Source organism: Megalobrama amblycephala, linkage group LG18, assembly GCF_018812025.1.
Source record: "Megalobrama amblycephala isolate DHTTF-2021 linkage group LG18, ASM1881202v1, whole genome shotgun sequence".
Classification (NCBI taxonomy): Eukaryota; Metazoa; Chordata; class Actinopteri; order Cypriniformes; family Xenocyprididae; genus Megalobrama; species Megalobrama amblycephala.
Window position 1 is genome coordinate 13,912,259 of NC_063061.1, and position 23,766 is coordinate 13,936,024.

The 23,766-nt window shown below is 36.8% G+C and overlaps 1 protein-coding gene across 6 annotated transcripts in view; it reads left to right on the forward strand.

The window, feature by feature from the left end:
- dixdc1b (DIX domain containing 1b) overlaps positions 1 to 23,766 on the forward strand; it is a 40,600-nt gene that overhangs the window by 2,309 nt on the left and 14,525 nt on the right. For 2 of the 6 annotated variants that reach the window (XM_048166358.1, XM_048166363.1), the window contains 4 exons: positions 8,443 to 8,572; positions 8,678 to 8,803; positions 8,878 to 9,127; positions 11,064 to 11,183. In XM_048166358.1, coding sequence (XP_048022315.1) covers positions 8,443 to 8,572; positions 8,678 to 8,803; positions 8,878 to 9,127; positions 11,064 to 11,183 — 626 coding nt within the window. Of the gene's footprint in view, positions 1 to 1,586; positions 1,891 to 8,442; positions 8,573 to 8,677; positions 8,804 to 8,877; positions 9,128 to 11,063; positions 11,184 to 23,766 lie in introns of those variants that run through there. The other 4 variants (XM_048166359.1, XM_048166364.1, XM_048166361.1 and 1 more) reach the window with 3 other exon arrangements.

The following is a 23,766-nucleotide window of genomic DNA, read 5'->3' on the forward strand; positions in this document are numbered from 1 at the left end:
ATCTCTGCAATTCTCTAGCTGTGATCCTTGGAGAGTCTTTGTCCACTCAAACTCTCCTCCTCACTGCACATTAGGACGATTTAGACACACGTCCTCTTCCAGGCAGATTTGTAACATCTTTAGTTGATTAGAACTTCTTAATTATTGCCCTGATGGTGGAAATGGGGATTTTCAATGCTTTAGGTATTTTCTTACAGCCACTTTCTATTTTGTGAAGCTCAACAATCTTTTGCTGCACATCAGAACTATATTCTTTGGTTTTACTTTGTGATGAATGATTACAGGAATTTGGCCTTTGTGTTTCCTCATGTTTATACTCCTGTGGAACAGGAAGTCATGGCTGGACAATTTCATGATCACCCTGGTGTGCTAAAAACTGTAAATACGAATGGGAATATATTTCAGAGATATTTTACTCATAAAAACTCTAGGGGTGCCAATAATTGTGGCCAACGTGTATTGGAGAAAAACATTTATTTCATAATTGTGGGGGGCACTGTATATATATATATATATAGCTATAATATATATAGCTATAATATATATACTAGCTATAATATATATATAGCTATAATATATATACTAGCTATAATATATGCAATATAAATACATTTACACAGGAATTAATGATGAAAAACAGTAAATGATAAATTATGCCATTATACAGGCTATGACAGTTTGCACAACAAAAGAAATAATTTCTTAAAATCTTATGGAGTCTAACTCTATACACTTTATTTATTTAACTGTCTACAAAATATTCATTGTTTGGATAACATGCATGGACTACCCACTAACAAAATGATTGAGATTATTATTATTATTATTATTTATTGACAATTTCGAGTCATGTTTCACCCTCTCAGCTGCAGTTCTTACAGCAGGGGGAGACCAAATGTCCTCACTTATATTGTGAAATACTTTGACAACCCACTAGTGAGGACATTTGACTGGTCCTCACTAGTTAAAAAGGCCTATAAATCAGCCAAAAGAAGTTTTTATTTAAATGTAGTGTTTTGCACATGTTTCTGTGATGAGTAGGTTTAGGAGTAGGGGTTTGGTTAGGTGATAGAAAATATCATTGACCTGATATAAAATCAATGGAAGTCTATGCAATGTCCTCACTAAGATAGCAAAACAAATGTGTGTGTGTACGTATATATATTTTTATTATTTATTTATTTAAAATAGCTAAGTTTAATTGTTGTGGGTTTGATTTTAGTAAAAAAGTGTAGATGCAGAGGCAGGAAGCGTGAGGCAGGCAGGAAGGATGTGGTCTAATGGGGCTGTACACAATGAAGCCAGAGTAAACTGCGTACAAAATTTCAGATTTCACATCACGATTTTTACATATTGTGGTGTGGTGTTGGTTTAAAACAAGGAAGAACTAACGTTACAGAGAGTGATATTCAGGCTAGAGCACATCTATAGTTCTTTACTTTCAACAAGTTTTAATTTAACTTAAAACGAGTAATTATAATAGCTACAATATGCCTTTTTCAATGTCCCACACCAGACTTTACATTCAACCCATAAGCTGGAGACGGTAAAGCAGCCAACGTAAGCTCAAGCGTCGCCATAACGACCGTGGAGCAGCTGCTGCGGACGCATGCGCATTGCGTCTCCTCCCCATCCGCGTCCACCTCGTATCCTGTTTCAGGTCTAGCGAACTAACGGGGTGGCACATATGGCCATTGCCTTGGTTGAGGTGTTTTCTGTAGTTTCCTTTGTTTACCTCAATTCCTCCGATATGCGGTTAAAACGCTCTCGCTGACTAAGGACGTTAACATTTCCCCTCGCGCTCTCTCACCTTGATGAGAAGTCAGAAGAATGATCGCATCCCTGTCTAAAGGAAATCTGCTTGACGTACTGCAGGAGGGTCCTAATGAGGTACTGAACTCATAAACCCTCATGTCTGTTTACACGTGCACTCGCTTCATTTGCTCGTTTAGGTTCAGATAAGACATGGGTCAATGAAAAGTTATAACGCAGTAGCTATCGCAACTTATCAGGCGTTTTACGCATGAAACTCCGAAGAGTGCGTCGGCATTGTTTACGCCTTCTGTGAGCTGCTACAGTAGAACAACAGTTAGCAGTTTTTGCTTGTAGTAATTAATGCTTTTGAGCCACTTTATCGTACAAGTTAGTTTACCGATAGTGTTTATTGTTTTATTAACAGTTGAAATTTCAGGGAGCACATGAAATAAAAGCCTTGTGCTATGTGTGTGTGTTTGTGTGTGTATATATATATATATATATATATATATATATATATATATATATATATACACACACACACACACACACAATGCATTTAAAAAGACTGTTTAAACCACCCAAAATATAAATATATGTAGAGAAATTTATATATTATATATAAATGCATTTTCATAGGAATTACAGTTTCTAAGATAATGCTTTAAAAATGAAAAATGAAATTATGAATCTTGAATCTTGAAATGATAAATAAAAACAGTAAGCTATAAATTATGGCATATTTACAAAAAAAGTGATAGTTTCAGCAAGGTTTTTTTTGCAGTAAATTGCCAGTAACAGTCCATAAGACATTTAAACAGAGAGAGAAGGATAGTCCTGACAGCTGTTAAACATTGGAAGACACAATCCCATTAATCTTTCATTTATAGAGACCATTGAATGCCACACAATTGCAAATATATGTACATATTATGTGATATAAACGCATTTACACAGGCAATACAATTGCAGAAATAATGCTTTGAAAATAATATTGAAAATATGACATCATAAATATTGAAAAATGAATGGAAAAGTAAAAACAGTTTACTAAATTATGCCATATAGACAGCAGTTTGCACAATAAAAGTGCTAATTTTTGTAGTTTGTACTAACGTACATATCAGTAACAGCCCATAAGACTTACAAACAGAGTGAAGGATAATCTTGACATCTGTTAAACAATGGGAGACACAATCCTATTAATATTGCATTTATATAGACCGTTTAATGCCACAAAGATATAAATATATGCAGTATAAATGCAGTTACACTTGAATTACAATTGCATGAATAATGCTTTGAAAATAGTGTTTTAAATATGAAATTGTGAACAATGAAACAGAAAAGGATGAATAAAAATAAATAAAAACAGCAAATTTTAAATAAATACCACAGTTTTCACAATAAAAGTGATAATTGCAGTAGTTTTTAGCATTAAAATGTCAGTAACAGTCCATTAGCAGCTGTTAAAAAATGGGAAAAAATCCTATTTAGTCATCTGTCTGCTTTTCTTTCTCAGATATATTTTACAAATGGCAGTCTAGTGCTAGATTAGTTGATATTTTCATTCAAATTAAATTATAGTCTTTTAACTAATGTATTTCTCAGTTTATATGCAGGAACTAACTCTAAATAAGCGTTAAAGTCCTTTTAACCCCACGGCAATTACTGTATCATCATGCTCTTACAAATGGTGTTAAGTGTGGGAGGAGGTATTAAGCATATTATGCCATTTCTGTAACCATGTGCACTCTATCATCAGACATTCCCTACTGATGTTACCTAAGACTGAGTGCTTCTACATCTGCCTGCCCTGCAGCTGAAGCCATTAAACCGTCAAACACTGTTCTCAAACCATCATTGATTTTTTGTTATGAATCCCAGTTGTCTCAATCTCTACAGATATTTCAAGTCCACCTGGAGTATAAGGTGAGAATACAGTGCAGCAGCAGGCTCCAGTGATGGAGATATATCCATCTGTAGTGTCGCTGTGGGAACAGACAGCTCATTTGTACAGCTGGCTGCACAGGACTATTGCTACCTTCCAGTTTTACAGCACAGTCAGCATCTTGCACTGCATCTGTGCTGAATGCTCTCTGTGTTAGCCGTTTTTCCTGAGAAGCCTGTCAATCTGGGCCACTGTTAGATTGAAGTGAGACAGATATGCTTCAGACAGAGCTTGCATTGTTAGTCAGCCCACCATGTGGCAAATCAATAAACCCTACTACTGTGCACAGTTGGTGCATGAAGGGTCCTCGTGAAAATCATGCAAAGCTCATTTGTTGTGCATGTGTTTTCTCGACTGTGCACGTGTCATGACACAACACAGATCAGTTTGGCATATGATGTAAACTATACTAGATGTTGTTTGGGAGGTTGAAGCCCCACAGTTTTCCAGAATAATATCAGACAGTGTTTTGTCAGGGAGTAACACTTCAATTTCGGTCATACGCTACCAGTAGTAAACAGTAGTATTAAAGCTACAATATGGAGTTTTTCGCCACTAGAGGTCGCCTATTCAAAACAAAGGCGTAGCTTGATGACGCCGAGTTTGTGTGCGGAATCTTTGGAAATGTCATCTTCACCTTCTAGCCAGTGGAAAAGAATCGGGATAGGACTTGAGCAGAAATTATGTTCATGGATGAGATTATTAACGTTACTGTACAAGGCCGCTGGAGCGATTGCTAACGAGAGAAGAACGCGACACACGTCTCGCAAGCAGAACTTTTATTATGCCGCACTTCTTCCGGTCAAGCGTATAAGGTAACACAGTGCTGTTTAGAGACATTTGAGAGTGGTGAAAATGATGTTATATCGTTACTCTGTGTGTTCGCTCGGTGGCTGCAGTGGGACACTTCTTGCACACTGCAGTAAGCTAGATCGATTTTAGAGTACCATATAAATAAATGCTGGGTGGCATGTGTTGATAAATGGCATGCAATTAATTGTAAAACATATTGTATGATTGAGAAAATGCTGTATTACTTGACAAAATAGTGGTAATGGCATGGTAAAAGCATGGTACTCTCGGAAAATCATGAACTAGATTTAAACAATAAGACTAAACGTGTTGAGATGTATAACAATAATTCGTCTTCTGACTATAAATGTATCCAAACAGTTGTTCCCTTGTCTAATAAAACATGTAATACATTAAAGTAGTGTTGTCACGGTACCAAAATTCCAGTAGTCGGTACCGATACCATGAAAATTTTACGGTTCTCGGTACCAATTTCGGTACCACAGCAAAATCTGCTGGAACTATTTTTTTTTATTTTATATAGCCTATTTTAAAAACATTGTGTATGTTTGTGTGTGTACTACGGAAGAGGATTAGGGCCAAGCAATAATAAAAAAATAAAACCATCTCGACATTAAAGTTGTTAAATTTCGAGAAAAAAATCGTTAAATTTCGAGAAAAAAGTTGAGATAAAATGTTGAGAATAAAGTCATTAAATTACGAGAAAAAAGTCGTTAAATTACGAGAAAAAAAGTAGTTAAATTATGAGAAAAATGTCGTGAAATTTCGAGAAAAATGTCGAGATAAAATGTTGAGAATAAACTCATTAAATTATGAGAATAAAGTCATTAAATTACGAGAAAAAAAGTAGTTAAATTATGAGAACAAATTCGTAATTTAACACAAAGATGCGTCATATAGCCAAAGTCCCGTTATTCTATAGTCTCTGATATAGCCGCTTTGCGCTTTGAGAGGGATGTGGGACACGAGCAGGAAAGAGACCGCTTCTCTTTAATAATATCTTCATGTTTTCTCCTGATGTTACAAGCAACTGACACTTGTTGTAAAAGGTCTGAAGAGCGAGTTTCATCCTCCGCAGGGGCAAGACATTCAGGCTATGTTTGATTTAGCGCTGCCAGAGAAAACGAAAGTAAAAATCACCGGCGCGTAAAACGCGCTATACAAATAAACTTGACGCGCCTTATAAAGTTTAATAACAAGCACAAACTGTGTTAAATAGAAATTGACGTGCAAGCAAAAAGGTTTCTGTCCTACGGTGTTTTTTCTACTTTACCACAGTAAATAAAGCGAATAGCCTATAATAGGCCTAAATGCGAGCGAAAGAAAGAAACGTTTATAATCCCCTGCGTGAGTGAAGATTTGGGAAAAGAAACAGAGATTCCATGTTTAGTGGAATAACTAATGGAATATTGTTAAATTCTCTGATAATCAGGTGACCAGATCGCGATTCGCAAAACAGAATACAAAGCTTAAATGTATGGACTCACGTACCTCTCATTCGGCATGAACCAAAATATTTCCATGGCTGCGATTTGACATTTAATTGCTAACCCATTTTCTTTTGTAAACAAAGCTTTGGGCTTCACTCGTGTCATATTCAAGTAAATACTGCCACAGACTATCAGTATGTACCGAATATACCCGGATTCTCGGTACTACCGGTACTACAGAAATGCTGGTATCGTCACATTTTCAAAATTTCAGTACCGACTTGGTACCGAAGTACCGGTACTTTTGACAACACTACATTAAAGTGTCTTTGGTGTTTGCATGGTTTCTACAAAATAAAACCAGAAAACGAGGGTAACACGGATATGACACCAATGTCAGGCGACTCCTGGACACATCCCGTAATCGCGATTTTTCTCACGGTTTACAAATAATTGGAATCATTTGGGATATTTTAAGTATTCAGCTGAACAAAATATATAACACTGGCCTAGTGGTTTTTGGATATTTTACTGCAAATAACTTACATATTGTGCCTTTAAATGTTACAATTTAAAGTAAGTGTTTTCTATTTGAATATATTTTAAAATGTAATTTTAAAATATATTCGTCGTGGTGCTCACGTGAACAGTGTCGGCCAATACTGAGTCAGCATTCTGCCGTAAACACGGAAGCACTGCACTGTGTCAACTGTGTAGGAGACTGACAGGGTAGAGGGTAGGAGACTGACAGGGTAACCTCTTGGATTTCATCAAAAATATCTTAATTTGTGTTTTGAAGATGAACTAAGGTCTTGCAGGTTTGGAACGACATGAGGGTGAGTAATTAATGACAGAAATTTCATTTTTGGGTGAAATAACTCTTTAAGTGGGTTGAGCCTTCGTCGTCGGTTGCGCCATTGTAAAGAGCTGTGATCACGGTTGGTGCCCACCTGAGTTGACGTCACCATTTGCCACTTTTGCTTTTTTAATGACGTACGACTCTCATTGATGGGAATATCCGATCTGTCTGCTTACATGGCAGACGTATCTGATTCATATCAGATTAATTTCCACATATGAATGAGGCCTGAAACTGATCTTAGAACATCAGAATCCATGTGTTTTTTTCTTGCTTACATGTTCGTTGGTCATATCCAATCTGTGCCGCGTGGGAGGAAAAAAATCGGAATTGAGTCATTTGAACCATGTAATGTAAATGCGGCCTAATATCCTGATTTGGTGCTCAAGAAACATTTCTTATTATTATAAATGAATGATGAAAACAGTTGTGCTGCTTAATATTATTTTTGTGGATTTTTTTTTTTTCAGGATTCTTTGATGTATAGAAAGTTCCAAAGAACAGAGTTCATTTGAAATAGATTTTTTTTGTAACATTATAATATCTTTACTGTCATTTTTGATCTATTTAATGCATCTTTGCTAGATAAAAAATAATTAATCTAAAAACAAATCTTACTTTTCCATTTTTGTCTTCATTTACTCAAATCTTTTTTATATATACAAAAAAAAAGAAATTTTGAACACATTTCAATAGACCTCTTTCATTAGAGGTTCTCAAGTTCAACTGCCTTCTGTCACATTGGATAACAGCTCACTTGTGGGGAATATTATCAGTGAATAGCATGTAAATTTTGTCCCGTTTCTCCTACAAAGCCATTGTATGGCTTTAGAAGACTTGTATGAGTCATATGAATTCATTTTATGATAGCTTTAAGGATCCATTTTGGTTTTTGGAACTTGAAATCTTCAGTCTCCATTCACTGTAATTACATGGAAAAGAGTGACCAGCACAACCTTCAGGAAAAAAAGTCATCCATGTTAGAAATAATAGTTATAATGGTTAATGATGACAAATTTTATTTTAGCGTGAACTTTTCCTTTAACTTTTTGGTGGGCTTATTCAGCTTACATAAAAAAATGCTTTTTCCACCTTCTGTATTTTTCCTGCAGCTACCCCACATTCTTCTGCATTGTAAAAAAAAAAAAAGAGTCATATTTTGTTCAGTGCACAGCACATTTGCGAAAGGGTAGAACTGCGGCAAACCTCACTGCAGTCTGTGTTCCTACATGTATTTGCTGAAGAGGAAGCATGAGCGTGGGGAGTTAAGCTGTCCTTTTGTGACAAGGCAGAGAAAGTGCAAGTCAGACTAATCCATGCCGTTGAACCCGGGTGATGCTGATCGGCCGGGGTGAATGGGGAGGGACTTGGCCTGTCACAGTAGGTGTATCTTGAGCACTGAGGCATAAATTTCTTTTGACAATGGGTATCCTAGTGGGTATCAACAGAGGCACATCCTGTGCAACCTCTTCGCCAGGACCGTCAGCACTAATAATAACTGTCTTTCTGGGGACGTATGCAGTTTCAGTAAAAATGTTTTCAAGGCAAATATAATCAGAAGCACTTACCCAATCTTCCCTTGAGCTACAGACTATAAGTTTGCATTCACCTGTATGGTTTTTTTGTTTTTCTAGCAGCAACTGGCTGCCTATGTGTCTTGGGTTAATGCACAGCTGAGGAAGAAGCCTGGACTGAATCCTGTGAGTGATCTACGACAGGATCTCAGAGACGGTGTGGTCCTAGCACACCTCATTGAGATAGTGGGTAAGTCTATACATTATTGCAGAGCTGTATAATGTGTTAACCCTTGCTGGAGTGTCTGAGCATTGGTCTAATTTATAATGAGATGTGTTTTATGTATTTGGCAAGCTGGGGAGCTGCTGGATGGCATTCATTATGTACCACGGGACGATCAGGAGAAGAAGCAGAATGTGGAGAAGGTTCTGCAGTTTGTGTCATCCAAACGGATCAGAATGCCACAGACGTCTGCCAGGGGTGGGTTACAAAGCAGGCTCTTAATCACATTTAAGCTGATAGGCCTACTTATTTCTTTCTCTCTGTCCTTAAAGACATTGTGGAGGGGAACCTTAAATCCGCCATGAGGCTCATCCTCGCTCTGGCTGCACATTTTAAACCCTCCGCATCAGCCAGTCACAGAGCAGGAGCTAGTGTAGGCAGGAGTTCCACTGGCTCCTCGGCCAATCACAGACCTCATTCCACCATGGCCATGGCCCAGAATGCAGCAGCAGCACTGGCAGCGGCCAGGCAGGATGCCGCTCGTCCTGGGCGCTCTGTCTTCCATCTAAGACAAGAATGGAGGTACATTTAGCTTATTCTGCCTTTCTTCTCCTTCAGTTCCTAGAGTTTTGTAAACTTTTAATTACTGAAGAAGAACTGCTGTCGTAGAGCAACTGTTCTTAACAGAATTAAATGGAAGCTTGGACATGCTCTCCTTCTCCTTTTAAGAGGATTCATTAGCTTTGCTTAAAGAATAGTTCACCCAAAATAAAATTCTGTCATGATTTACTCTTACTTACTATTGTCAACTTTTTGTGAGGCTGAAATTGAAGTCATTATTCACTGAAAATCTTGACATCCACCCCTAGCTCTTCTTGACGTGTACACGAGAGAAGTAATGATGTCCAATTCGTGAACTAATCATCCTATCGAGTGAAATTATATCAGTGAAAATTTGTTATAATACTTTTATGGCACTTTTTCATCCTTTTTGAAGATTGATAGCTTCAGTCAACATTCATTGTAAATGCATGGAAATTACCAATCAGGACATTGTTTAAAATGTCTCCTTTTGAATTTCTAAGAAGAAATGAAGTCATATGAGTGAGTAAATTATGTTTTAAAAATGTTCATTTCAGCTTGAACTGTTTCTTTAACCCTTAACACCCCCAACCGCCCACAGGCGCCACCTAGCTACAAAAAGAACAATAATCATATTTTTCAAAACTACTGACTTGATCAACACAAAATAGATGTTATTTGAAAGCTTAGAGTCTGAACTTTACAATACATGTAGCCAATTTGATTAACAGCTATGTAGTGGTGTCATAATTTATGAAATACTTTTTCGTACTATGTACTGTAATATGGCAAAAACATCATGCAGTCCAGATAGTCATGTGTCATATGTCATTTGAAAGGTCTCATGGAGTAGAATAAAACATAATCGTTTTGTGCTTTGACTAAATTTGAGCGAGTTTTTGTATGTGAAGCCCCCCAAACCCATATGTAAATAATATATGGATGCGGCATTTATGTCATGTTTTGCTCATAAGTTTATGAAACATGCTCCAATCATGGAATCACATCATTATATACAGCAGATTCACAGGATTACAATGAGTCTAAAATCAGCATAATCCATTGCATCGATCATGAGATATTCCTCATGGAGTTATGACACATAAAAGTCCACAGGCACACTTGTAGAATTTTTAGAATTTTTTCTAAAAAATTGAAGTGTTCTATCAAACAAAATCTACCTTGACTCTCCTTGCTATAGTTTTAGAGTTATGAGTCTTTATTTTTGTGTATGTCACTCTAAAACCACTCTAAACATGCCTTCAGGGCTTAAAGGGTTAACAGATGAACAGATGCCCTCTTGCTGCTGTATGTGGATATTGCAGCTTAGTTCAGAGGCAACATATGGATAATCAGATTTGCAAGCACATTTCATCCTCAACTTATGCTTTGTTGTCAACTCTAGCAACAAGCTATAATATGCTTTGTTGGAACTTTGAAAATAATTTACATAAGTCTGAAACAGGCCAGAATGATTAAAAGTATATTTGAGAGGGAGTTGGGTTAGTTTATTAGTTTATTATTACTCACCCGTGTGTCGTTCCACATCCGTAAGACCTTAGTTCATGGTAATTTTTTTTTTTTTTTTTTTTGCACAAACAAAGCACTCATGTCACTTCATAAAATTGAGTTTAAGCCACTGGAGTCACATGGAGTACTTTAATGTTGTCGTTCCTACCTTTCTGGACCTTGGAGTGGTAGTTGCGTTGGATCTCTATAAAGGGACAGAAACCTCTCAGACTTCATCAAAAATATGTTAATTTGTGTTCCGAAGATGAACGAAGGTCTTACGGGTGTGGAACGACATGAGGGTCAGTAATAAATGACAGAATTTTCATTTTTGGGTGAACTAACCCTTTAAGCTTACAAATGAAAAGGTCGTCTATCCTTGAAACTGTTTTTTACAGTTTCTAATCTCTCTGCATTTATTTCTTAGTCGTGGCTGCAGTGGTGAAGAGGACAGTGAGAACCCCTGCTTGAGTGTCCGAGCATTGGTCCAGCAGTATGAGGGACAGAAGGGGACATCTGAAGAGGAGACAGGAGCAAGATCCACTGGGTAAATTCTGAATATTGATGGGTAAATAAAATGCAGCTAGTCTGTATATTACTTTACACTGAATTAACTAATAGTTTGAACATATAGAAGGGATCTCCACTTTTAGGGTTTCTTTCAAAAATGTGAATTGTAACATATTTGTAAGTACTGAAATAAATAAGGTCTTGAGAAATTAGATCTATTAAAAGCATTTAATCAAAATAAATATTTGAACAAAAAAAAATGCAGATAAATAGATAATAAGACGCTGATGTAGATATAAGCTTGTAAATTGAGAATACAATCATCTGAGAATCATTTGCTTTAGTTTTACAAAACACCTCTTGGAACCAATCAGTGTCATCAGTTTTTATCATATCTCTTAGTTACAAAATGCACAAAAACATGTTATCACAACCCCTGCTCTTTATTCTCTCTGCTTTTATGAGAGGAGAACACATAGACAGGCTGGAGGAGGCTGTCACGAGGATTTTCTCACTGCTTGTTTTGTTAAGACTGAGATGTTGCTGCCCGCTGGCTTTCACTAAGGCATCATCATGATTTGCCAGTGAGAACCATAAAATGTGTGACTTTCCTTTTATGAGAGACTTTTAGCTGGAGGAACTGATTCAGTACCTGATTATCTAAAAGAACATCATTTGTATGCTTAGTCATTGTGGTTTTTACAGATGTCTTTAAAGGGCTCATGAATTGAGAAATCAAATTTTCGACATGTAAGAGATCATTGTACTATAAAAACATCCTGTAAGTTTCAGAACTCAAAACTTTCTTGTTAGTCCAAAAACAGCTTTTATTAAAGGTGCCCTAGAATTAAATATTGAATTTATATTGGCATAGTTGAATAACAAGAGTTCAGTACATGGAAAAGACATACACTGAGTTTCAAACTCCATTGTTTCCTCCTTCTTATATAAATCTCATTTGTTTAAAAGACCTCTGAAGAACAGGCGAATCTCAACATAACACCGACTGTTTCGTAACTTTCGGGGTGTACGCCCCCAATATTTGCATATGCCAGCCCATGATCAAGCCATTAGACAAGGGCAGAACGTCTCAATGTGCACATCTGAATCATCAGACTAGGTAAGCAAGCAAGAACAATAGCGAAAAATGGCAGATGGAGCAATAATAACTGACATGATCCATGATATCATGATATTTTTTGTGATATTTGTAAATTGTCTTTCTAAATGTTTCGTTAGCATGTTGCTAATGTACTGTTAAATGTGGTTAAAGTTACCATCGTTTCTTACTGTATTCACGGAGACAAGAGCCGTCGCTATTTTCATTTTTAAACACTTGCAGTCTGTATAATGCATAAACACAACTTCATTCTTTATAAATCTCTCCAACAGTGTGTAATGTTAGCTTTAGCCACGCAGCATAGCCTCAAACTCAATCAAATGTAATACATCCAAATAAATACTATACTTACATGATCCGATGTATGCAAGCAGCATGCATGACGAACACTTTGTAAAGATCAATTTTAGGGTTATATTAGCTGTGTAAACTGTGTTTATACTGTTCAAGGCAAGCGTGAGCTCCGGGGGAGGGGGAGCACGAGAATTAAAGGGGCCGCAACCTATATATATCGGTGCATAGTTAATGATGCCCCAAAATAGGCAGTTAAAAAAATGAATAAAAAAAAATCTATGGGGTATTTTGAGCTGAAACTTCACAGACACATTCAGGGGACACCTTAGACTTATATTACATATTTTAAAAAGAAGTTCTAGGGCACCTTTAAAACCAAGGCCCGGTCGCAATTTCGGTGCTTTGCAAACAGACTTTTACTGTAAGAAATGGACCCGACAGTAATGCCACAACCTGGAAGTTAATTCTAATGCCTAATTTGTGATCAGTGATTTCTGATATGTAATGATTCATATACAGACAGACGTTCTTTATCTCAAAATCATTTATTGCTGTTTATGCGTGAATAAATCAAGCCAGTGACTAAACTGTCAGCTTCACATTGTTTCTCTTAGTAGCATGAAAATAATCTGTTATTTAAATCGTGTAATAAATTAAATACAGAAAGCGATCAAAGAACACTCCCTTTACAATAGCTGGAGCTGTCAATCACAGCGCTAGTTTATCAGCGAATGAGTTCTGAACTCTCAGAAAAACTCTGGCTATAATCAATGACACTGTCTACACTCCACAGTGAATCTGTTATTTACATCATGTTTGCACAAATAGTTATGATGAAAGCATTCATGAGAGTGCAGAAATCGAGTTGCAATGACAACATTACTGCATTCATGCGCTCAACAGACATGTCTGTCATTGGCTACAATGTTCATCACTGCAACCTTTCATGCAACGGGAGTAGATCTAAATATAATGCAGTAATCAACACTTTTCACGATTCGTTCATCTTGACAGCTGTAGTAGTAAAAATGTAGTAAAAGATTTCGAGAGAGTTCCACGTGTAATATTTATTTCACATGCAAAGATGTTAGCCAATCACAGCAGTGCGCATTTACACTAAAGTCTCACAGCAGACACGCCCCTTGAAACAGCATTCAAATCAGAGGGCTAAAATCAGGCTAGAAATTGGCTGTTTATTTCTAGATTATGAGAATTTTTGATGTAGTAATCATACTAACATTATCTGTATACTTCAGGAAACATGAAATAATTTTAAAAATGCAGTTCATGACCCCTGTCAAGTGTTATGTAACAAACTATTCTAGAACATTATCAGGTCAGTGACTCGTGCTGAAGTTAAGAAGCACTTGATCAGTCATATCTTGACTGATCTGAATAGCTCACTGCCCTGTAGGCTAGCTGATAGAAATTAACAGTTGTTATAAGAGCCAAGATAAGGGTACATTTGGTCATGCTAAAACTCAAATGCTTTTATAAACTTTGTAATTGATCCTTTAATATATAGATTGTAAGGAAAATGATTGAAAATCTAACTATAGTTATTCACATCAGCTTATTCTTCTTCCTTATGACTTTGGTATTTCTGATACTACTGAAATCCATTTGTACTGAACAGCATTTTCACTATGATTGACAGCTTTTTGTGTGCGTGGTGTATCTGTTGTCCATTTTATTGATTTCCGCAGAGATCATTTTAGATTTCTGTTCTGTCAGAGACACGGTCAGTAGTGTGCAGGCTCTTGACATGAGTCATGTGAGTTCAGGATTTTACCATGTCACATTCTGTTCACTTTATTCTTTATTAAATAGCACTGTGAAAATGTTGTGAGTGTGACAGACGGATATATCAGCTAGAATGATAAATTAGCCAAGATCTGGCCAACTGTTTCTACTCTCATTTGAATCAGTTATAAAATCTACCAGCAGCCCAGTCAATGGATAATATACTATTCGATTTCAAATATTGTGTGGATGTTAAAGGTTTTTTTTGTCATTTATACCCTCATGTCGTTCCACACCCATAAGACCTTTGTTAATCTTCGGAACACAAATTAAGATATTTTTGATTAAATCCGATGGCTCAGCGAGGCCTGCATAGACAGCAATGGTACTTCCTCTCTCAAGATCCATAAAGGTACTAAAAACATATTTAAATCGGTTCAGTGGTTCTATCTTAATATGATAAAGTGACGAGAATATTTTTTGTGCGCCAAAAAAAAAACAAAAAAACTATTTTTTAACAATATCTAGTGATGGCCGATTTCAAAACACTGCTTCAGAGCGTTATGAATCTTTTGAGTCGAATCAGTGATTCGGATCGCATATCAAACCGCCAAACTGCTGAAATCACGTGACTTTGGTGCTCCGATCCACTGATTTGGTTCGTAAAGCTCCGAAGCTTCAAGAAGCAGTGTTTTGAAATCGGCCATCACTAGATATTGTTAAAAAGTTGTTATTTTGGGTTTTTTTGGCGCACAAAAAATATTCTCATTGCTTTATAATATTAAGCTAGAACCACTGTAGTCACATGAACTAAGTTAAAAATGTTTTTAGTAACTTTATGGACCTTGAGAGAGGAAGTACCATTGCTATCTATGCAGACCTCGCTGAGCCATTGGATTTAATCAAAAATATCTTAATTTATGTTCCGAAGATGAATGAAGGTCTTACGGGTGTAGAACGACATGAGGGTGAGTAATTAATGACAGAATTTTCATTTTTGGGTGAACTAACCCTTTTAAATAAAAAAATAAAAATATGCATAAGAAATGTTTAAGTGCACATCCTATTTGCTGTAATTAAATAGTATTAGCTAATATGGGCAAAAAAAATAATGCCCACCATTTGTGAAGGAACTTATACTTGAATGTCATGTTCAAAATTTGGGGTCAGTAAGATGTATTTATTTATTTATTTATATATTTGAACAATAGTAGTACATTAAAGGATATGTCTTTTACATTGTTACAAAAGATTTCTATTTCAGTGCTCAATTCTAATGCTGTTATCTTGAGCATTCTATTAATGAAAAAAATCATTAAAAATCTATCACCATTTTTTTTTTAAATATTAAGCGGCACATCTGTTTTCAACATTCATAATGGACCCTTTTCACAGACTGTGATGACGCATTTTAACGGCCATCAGCATTGTAAACCCTGCAAAGTTTTTTTTTATATTTTCATTTTTTTAAAAAAATTCATTTTTAACATTATACTTTGTATATTACCTTTGCATCAAATTACAAAAAAACTAGTTAACTCTGCTGTGAGGGTGTGTCTAATACAGCAGCTGTGGCAATGATGGTAAAATTGACAACTTTCTCTCTTCTGACTGCCTTTATCAATCTCTCTATATTTTTTCCCTCTTTTTGAAAGTTGTGAAAACACTATTGTGGAGTTTTTCTTTTCCTATTTTAGCAAATGGGAACACAAAAAATATATTTAATGTAGTCTTTCATTCACCGTTATAGAAGATTACCCATCTATGATGACTTCTGCTTCTGAAAACCCTGAAATGTGAAAAGGGTCAATGTTTCTTAAGCAGCTAATCAGCATATTAGAATGATTTCTGAAGAATCGTGTGACACTGAAGACTGGAGTAACGATGCTTATAACTTTGTCATCACAGGAATAACTTACATTTTAAAATATATTACAACAGAAAACAGGTCTTTTAAATTTTACAGTATTACAGTTTTCACTGTATTTTTGATAAAATAAATGCAGCTTTTCAGAGTCTGAGAGACTTCTTTCAAAAACATTTTAAAATCTTACCACCCCCAAAATTTTGAACAGTTTTACAAATACAAAATAGGTCTGTCACATTATCAGATTTTTCACTACACTGTTATCGTGACCAAAAGAATTCACGATAACGATATCGCGATATCTATAGAAATCTTGAAAGAGATAAATAATGCTATCAGTCAAATAGTAATTCAAAAAATAAATTATATTATTTTATAGTATATAGAGTGATTGAAGGTGCCCTAGAATTAAAAATTGAATTTACCTTGGCATAGTTGAATAACAAGAGTTCAGTACATGGAAATGACATATAGTGAGTCTCAAACACCATTGTTTCCTCCTTCTTGTGTAAATTTGATATGTTTAAAAGACCTCCGAAGAACAGGCGAATCTCAACATAACACCGACTGTTATGTAACAGTCGGGATCATTAATATGTACGCCCCCAATAAAGTTACCATCGTTTCTTACTGTATTCATGGAGACAAGAGCTGTCGCTATTTTAATTTTTTAAACACTTGCAGTCTGTATAATTCATAAACACAACTTTATTCTTTATAAATCTCTCCAACAGTGTGTAGCTTTAGCCACGGAGCATAAACTCATTCAGAATCAAATGTAAACATCCAAATAAATACCATACTTACGCGATTAGACATGTTGCATGACGAACACTTTGTAAAGATCCATTTTGAGGGTTATATTAGCTGTGTGAACTTTGTTTATGCTGTTTAAGGCAAGCGCGAGCTCCGGGGGCGGGGGAGCACGAGAATTAAAGGGGCCGCAGCCTAAATTGGCTCATATTTAATGATTCCCCAAAATAGGCAGTTTAAAAAATGAATTAAAAAAAATCTATGGGGTATTTTGAGCTGAAACTTCACAGACACATTCAGGAGACACCTTAGACTTATATTACATCTTTTGAAAATACGTTCTACGGCACCTTTAAGGTGTCGATTGGCATTGCATTATAAATATACGTTATACTTATGAAAAGACCTGAGATGGCTTGAAGAACACCGATAAACCATAATACTGTCGTTATGGTGTGGTGTGCTTCATGGTTAATCAGTCAAAATGTCCCTATCTGCGTTTTATTCAGCTGTGTCTTTGTCCATATTAGGGATTTCCTGTTACTTATCACTCATGAGTCTCACTTGTGGGACCCTCCGGCGTCAATTATGAATGAAACATAAATTACACGTGAGAGTTTATTGCACCATATTGCTCACATCGTCCTATTTTGGGGAAAAATAGAAAAACACTGCTCTCTAAAGATATTTGAAGTAAACATAATGTAGATAGTGAGAGGTGGGTGAACAGGTTGGTGGTATTGCCCCCTTTTGCACTTACTGTTGATCGGCAAGTCCTGCAGACTGGGGTGATTGAGCCATTTTCACAGAATCAAAAAAACTTCCACACTGGAGAGCTAACTTTCTTGGAGTGCAGGTAGAGTGTCTCATCTGTCATGTAAGACGACATGCTGTTACGTGTTAGTAGCTGTGACTACTTGTGTTTATGACAGGTGGCAACCAGTGTTAAGGTGCAATAACACCACCTACTGTACGCTGGGATGTCAACCAGATACTGGTGATGGATAATTTACATGCCATATTATCATACGTGTACTATTCATTTGAAATATTACGGTTATCGCCAATACTGTATATTGCAGTATTTTATGCCTACCCTCTGTGCAAGACCAGTTACATGTTATATCAGAAGTGCACACTGTCCTGAGCAGATCTGTGCCCATCTACAAGCCAGGCAGTCCCTGTACCAGCTCCCCCTCTGTCAAAATACTGAATCTAACAGATGGGGAGAGAGGCAGGGCAGAGAGAGAGAAGAAGAAATAGAGGGAGGGCTGGAGGGGGAGGGTAAACAGAGGAAGGCCGGACCAAGTCTGACATCTTCGCACAGAAAAAGAGGAGCTAGTGAGGGAGGGAGGGAGCACGAGAACTAGACAGGGACATGCAGATCTCAGCGATGGAGTAAAACAGTCGCCTGTGAACAGGTTGAACTGAGAAGAGGAATTATTAGCCCAACTCACGGCTGGAGAAAGAAGGAGTGGAGGGGGCAGGATGCAGCTGCCTTGGTGACAGAGCAGTGCCTTTCTCTCCTGTCACCGTAGACAGATTGAAAACAGGATTTCCATATGGACATTGTCGGGTGCATCTGAAGAGGCTTTAAACTCACGGATAGGCTCTGCTGTCATTTCCAAGCGTGGTGATAAAGAGGAGCTAGTTAGCAAACGAGTGGTAACGCTGCAGACGCTGTGTGCTGAGGCAGGACTCTAAAGAAGTTGTCTGTAAGAACGATGCTGATTCGTAGACTTCTTGATGTTCTGTGGATGAATAAGCGTGGTGCAGAGGGCTAGAAACTAGTGCCAAAATGGGAGCCAATCAAATCAAATGGTAAGACTCTGTCACCGCATTTTTGGGATGTTTTAAATAGTTCACCCAAAAATGAAAATTCTTGCATCATTTACTCACCCTCGTGTCGTTCCAAAACTGTATGACTTTTTCTTCTGTGGAAGTGTTTTTTGTCAGTGTTCACCAAAACTTTCTTCTCAACAGCAGAAGGAGTCATACAAGTTTGGAACAACATGATGGCGAGTAAATGATGATGAAATTTTCATTTTTGTGTGAACTATCCCTTTAAAAACACTTAATCAGTTGATTAGTATTTTTAGCAATTAACTTTTTTTCTTATCAAAGCCCAGTTTGATTCGCCTGGATTTTACTCACCAATTCACTTCTTCTGATGACCTTTTGATGCTTCTCAGTAAAAGGTTCACATTGACAGCGATTAGAAGCAAAAAAGCTACCAGAAGTCATTTATTTGAAGGAGAGTTGGCAGACTGAGGTGACATCAGCTACATAAACCATTTTCAATGTGATAACGTTGAGAAGGTTTATCGTTATGCAAATTCTTATAAAACACATGATCAATAGATACAGCAGTTGAGTAGGAACGTCTGCTTGCAGACATCAGTACAGCGTCTTGCCGACCTTCAGCGACGTAGTGGTTGTCAGTATGAATGCACCTCCATTTTATTATCATGTGTGGCTGTGAATGACAGCTGTCACTGCTTCAGAGTATCTGACCCAGTTTACTTGTCTGCTGCAGCTCAAATACAAGATTTTGAATCAATTCTCTGTGTCATTGCCACCTGTGCTGTTCTTTAAGTTCCAATTTTGTGTCTTTGTCATCTGTCATATGTGTTCAACACAGTATAACCTGAATCAGACACTTTGATGTGCCATGAATGCATGTGGATTTGACAGGAAATATTGGAAGAATGAACCTCTATAGTTTTGTTCTAGTATTTTGTTTTCCATATAACAGTGTAAAGAATGCCGGATATGTCTGCTCAGACTCTTGTCTTGAAAACAGCCTCCCAGAAGTGAAATAACTCCTGAACTCTCACCCTAGCAGCAGAGTATTTCCGTTATGTTGACGTTGGCCTTTTTCTTTAAATAACACAGGCTCTTGTGCCCAATTACTAACGCTGGAGTGTAAATATACTTTAATGAGCTTCCTGCAGTTCCTCCAAATGACGCCTGTGTTTGTGATGGACTTCTGATGAGCTCTCAGGAGAATTATCTAATGACTCTTCAGACTAAATAATCTTGTGTGAAAATCTGAGAGCAGAATATGTTTATTTGCATTGGACCACTTGTTGGGCATTTTTGCACTTTGATATGCAAGTCCTGAGATCCAATAATATTTATCAGTGCAGAAGATGTTTTGCAAAGATCACAGCGAGCTCTGTTAAAGAGATTACTGGGTTTCCTGTTGGGGCTCTGAAGCAAGACTGAAATATCAGGGCAGGCTTCATCATAAAGCAACAGTTCTTTATGTTCCTATTGCATTAAATCAGTGGTTATATAAAACCCAGTCAGTGCATGCTGCAGTAGCTTATGAAAAATGGAGCACATTTTGCTTGTTTCTTTTGTTTTGCATTTCAAAAAGAATAGCGAGTACACTTTGCATAGAAAGAATCTCAGCGCAGGCTTGTGTTTCATCCAAAGAAAACAGCTATAGCGAATCTTTATTTATAACTAGAAGATCGCTTTGTGGGTTTGCTTTGATTTCTCTCCAGTGGAATCAGTCAGTCATTCCCTGGTTGTCATTTTCCATCCATCTTTGCTATGAATAAAGGATGTTTCAGCAACAGCAATTGCTGATATTGTACACTTCAAGGCCATTTGAAATGCTTATAATGAAATGCTTGGTTGTGCAATGCTGAATGTGTTATATTTCATGTCCTCTGGGCAGCCAGTTGAACCATACACTAGATCTAAGATTTTTTTTTTTTACAACTTGGTGTCTTGTTAGCGGTGCTTGCTAAGCATAATTTTTACCATTACTGATGCATTTGAACCAGCATCTAGCCTTAATATTACACAATGTGTAAGCTGATCTTCTCCGCTATTGAGTAAATCTTGCTAAGTAACAATAATGTTGTGAAATATTAGTACAAGTATTACTGTTTTCTGTTTTATAGCTGCCCTCGAATGAAAAAATTGAATTTATCTTGGCATAGTTGAATAACAAGAGTTCAGTACATGGAAATGACATACAGTGAGTCTCAAACTCCATTGTTTCCTCCTTCTTATATAAATCTCATTTGTTTAAAAGACCTCCGAAGAACAGGCGAATCTCAACATAACACCGACTGTTACGTAACAGTCGGGGTGTACGCCCCCAATATTTGCATATGCCAGGCCACGTTCCCAACATTATGAAAGGCATTAGACAAGGGCAGCCAGTAACGTCTGGATCTGCACAGGTGAATCAACAGACTAGGTAAGCAAGAACAACAGCGAAAATGGCAGATGGAGCAATAATAACTGACATGATCCATGATAACATGATATTTTTAGTAATATTTGTGAATTGTCTTTCTAAATGTTTCGTTAGCATGTTGCTAATGTACTGTTAAATGTGGTTAAAGTTACCATAGTTTCTTACTGTATTCACGGAGACAAGAGCCGTCGCTATTTTCATTTTTAAACACGTGCAGTCTATATAATGCATAAACACAACTTCATTCTTTATAAATCTCTCCAACAGTGTAGCATTAGCCGTTAGCCACGGAGAACAGCCTCAAATTCATTCAGAATCAAATGTAAACAATATAACAGTATACAATACTCACATAATCCGACGCATGCATGACGAACACTTTGTAAAGATCCATTTGAGGGTTATATTAGCTGTGTAAACTTTGTTAAGGCACTGTTTAAGGCAAACGCGAGCTCTGTGGGCGGAGAGCACGAGATTTAAAGGGGCCGCAGCATAAATCGGCGCGTTTATAATGATGCCCCAAAATAGGCAGTTAAAAAGATTAATAAAAAAATCTATGGGGTATTTTGAGCTGAAACTTCACAGACACATTCAGGGGACACCTTAGACTTATATTACATCTTTTAAAAAAACATGTTCTAGGGCACCTTTAATATATTTTAAAATGTAATATATTCCTGTGGTGGCATTTTCAGCAGCCATTACTTCAGTCTTCATTGTCACATGATCCTTCAGAAACCATTCTAATATACTGATTTTGTTCTTAAGGAATATTTCTTATTGCAATTTTGCTGCGTAATATTTTTGTAGAAACCGTGATGATTTTTTTTCATGATTTTTTGATGAATAGAAAGTTGAAAAGAACTTGTTTGAAATAAAACAAAAAATACTTAATTTTTTTTTTTTTTTTATATAAAAATGTCTTTACTATCACTTTTGATCAATTTTGATTCTTGCTAAAAAAACCACAAACTTTTAAACAGTAGTGTACAATGGAAGGACTCGATTCAAATCTAAAGATCAGAATATTGTTAAAACTTACGGGTGAACCAGTAAACAACCACCCAGAACATGTACAAATATATATATTTCCTCTTTAATAAACCCTCTACTCCATTATTTAACTTTGTTTTATGTTGGAGTAACTGTTTCACATCAATGCGCACATTGTTTTTATAGTCTTGTTTTGAGAACAGTGGTTCAAAGATCAGTATAAAACCCTTAATAAATAGTGATTTTTTTATTTTTATTTTTTTCAGTTTGGATCACATGAGTTTCAGTTCACTCTGTGTCCATCTATTAATTATAATGTTTGTCTCTGGTAAACGCAGCATAGAAGGGAGAATGAAATTGTGGAGAAACTGAACTGAATAAGTGAGAGTCTTTAGTGTCTGTGTGGGTCACAATCAGGAGGGGGTCTGGATTTGGTTTTGAAAGAGAATGCGCCCCTCTTTCCCCCTCCCCACAACGTGAGAAAAATAAAACAAAGAAAGTAATGTGGAGTGCGATGGGCTGTCTCTTTCAGGGTCTCTGCGGTCTGTAGCCTGGATCAGGACAATGAGAGCCAGCACAACATACACACTAAACAAAAAAACAACAACAACAAGCTCTCTGTTTCTTTCGAGAAGAAGCATTGTTGCTTTGTTTAGATGACAAAGCGGATCACCCTTGGTCCTTTGTTTTCATCCATCACCAAAAATGTTTGGAGATTTCCAGGCGTGATATACTCAGGCTGTTTTTTTGTAACTGCTGCACTAAATCCACACAATGAAGTTTGACTTGGGGAACCCCAGGCCTTAATCTGTCTGAAAATAAACATGAATTCTCCAAAGGTCATCCAGGCAGGATCCACTCGCTCTGTGTGTTGCTGTGTGTGAAATGACATTTCACTGTAACCGAATTGAACCATCTTCACACTCTGTCTAATGTGAAGGTCATTTGTGTCAAAGGGTGCAGGGCTGTTCTTTCATTTTTGTGACTTTGGAGGAGAATCAATGTGGGAGATTTTAAATTGGCATGCATGAAGACAGCAGACAGAGAAAGAGTGAGGTTGTTGGCACTGCAGTCTTTTGCTGTCCCCTCACAGACAGGTCTGCCAGGGCTACACTTGGATGCCCCATCATGGGTTGAGATTAGATTCGTGTCCTTCGCCCCAGGGCTTGAAAGACATTGTGATGTCAAGCCTTCACTCCTCTGTTAGTCTAATTCATGTGGAAAACTGAAACTGACAGAAATCTCTCTATTCATACTTCCCACATTTTCCTACCGTACACTCTTACAAATAAAGGTCCTGTTTGAACTAAAGAAGGTTTTACAGTCTGATGCCACAAACAACTTTTTATCTTCTAGTTTCTTAGACTGTCTATGTTTGGGTTTGTAGAAGCTACTATGCTGATCAGAAAACTTATAGTGTAACACTAAAGGGTTAGTTCACCCAAAAATTAAAATTCAGTCATTAATTACCCACCTTCATGTCATTACAAATGTACAAGACTGTTGATCTTCAAAACACAAATGAAGATATTTTTAATGAAATATAACACAACTTTGACACTTCAAAAAGTTCATAAAGATATTGTAAATAACATCGTAAATATGAAAAATGGAAGCTCAAACATGCTTGT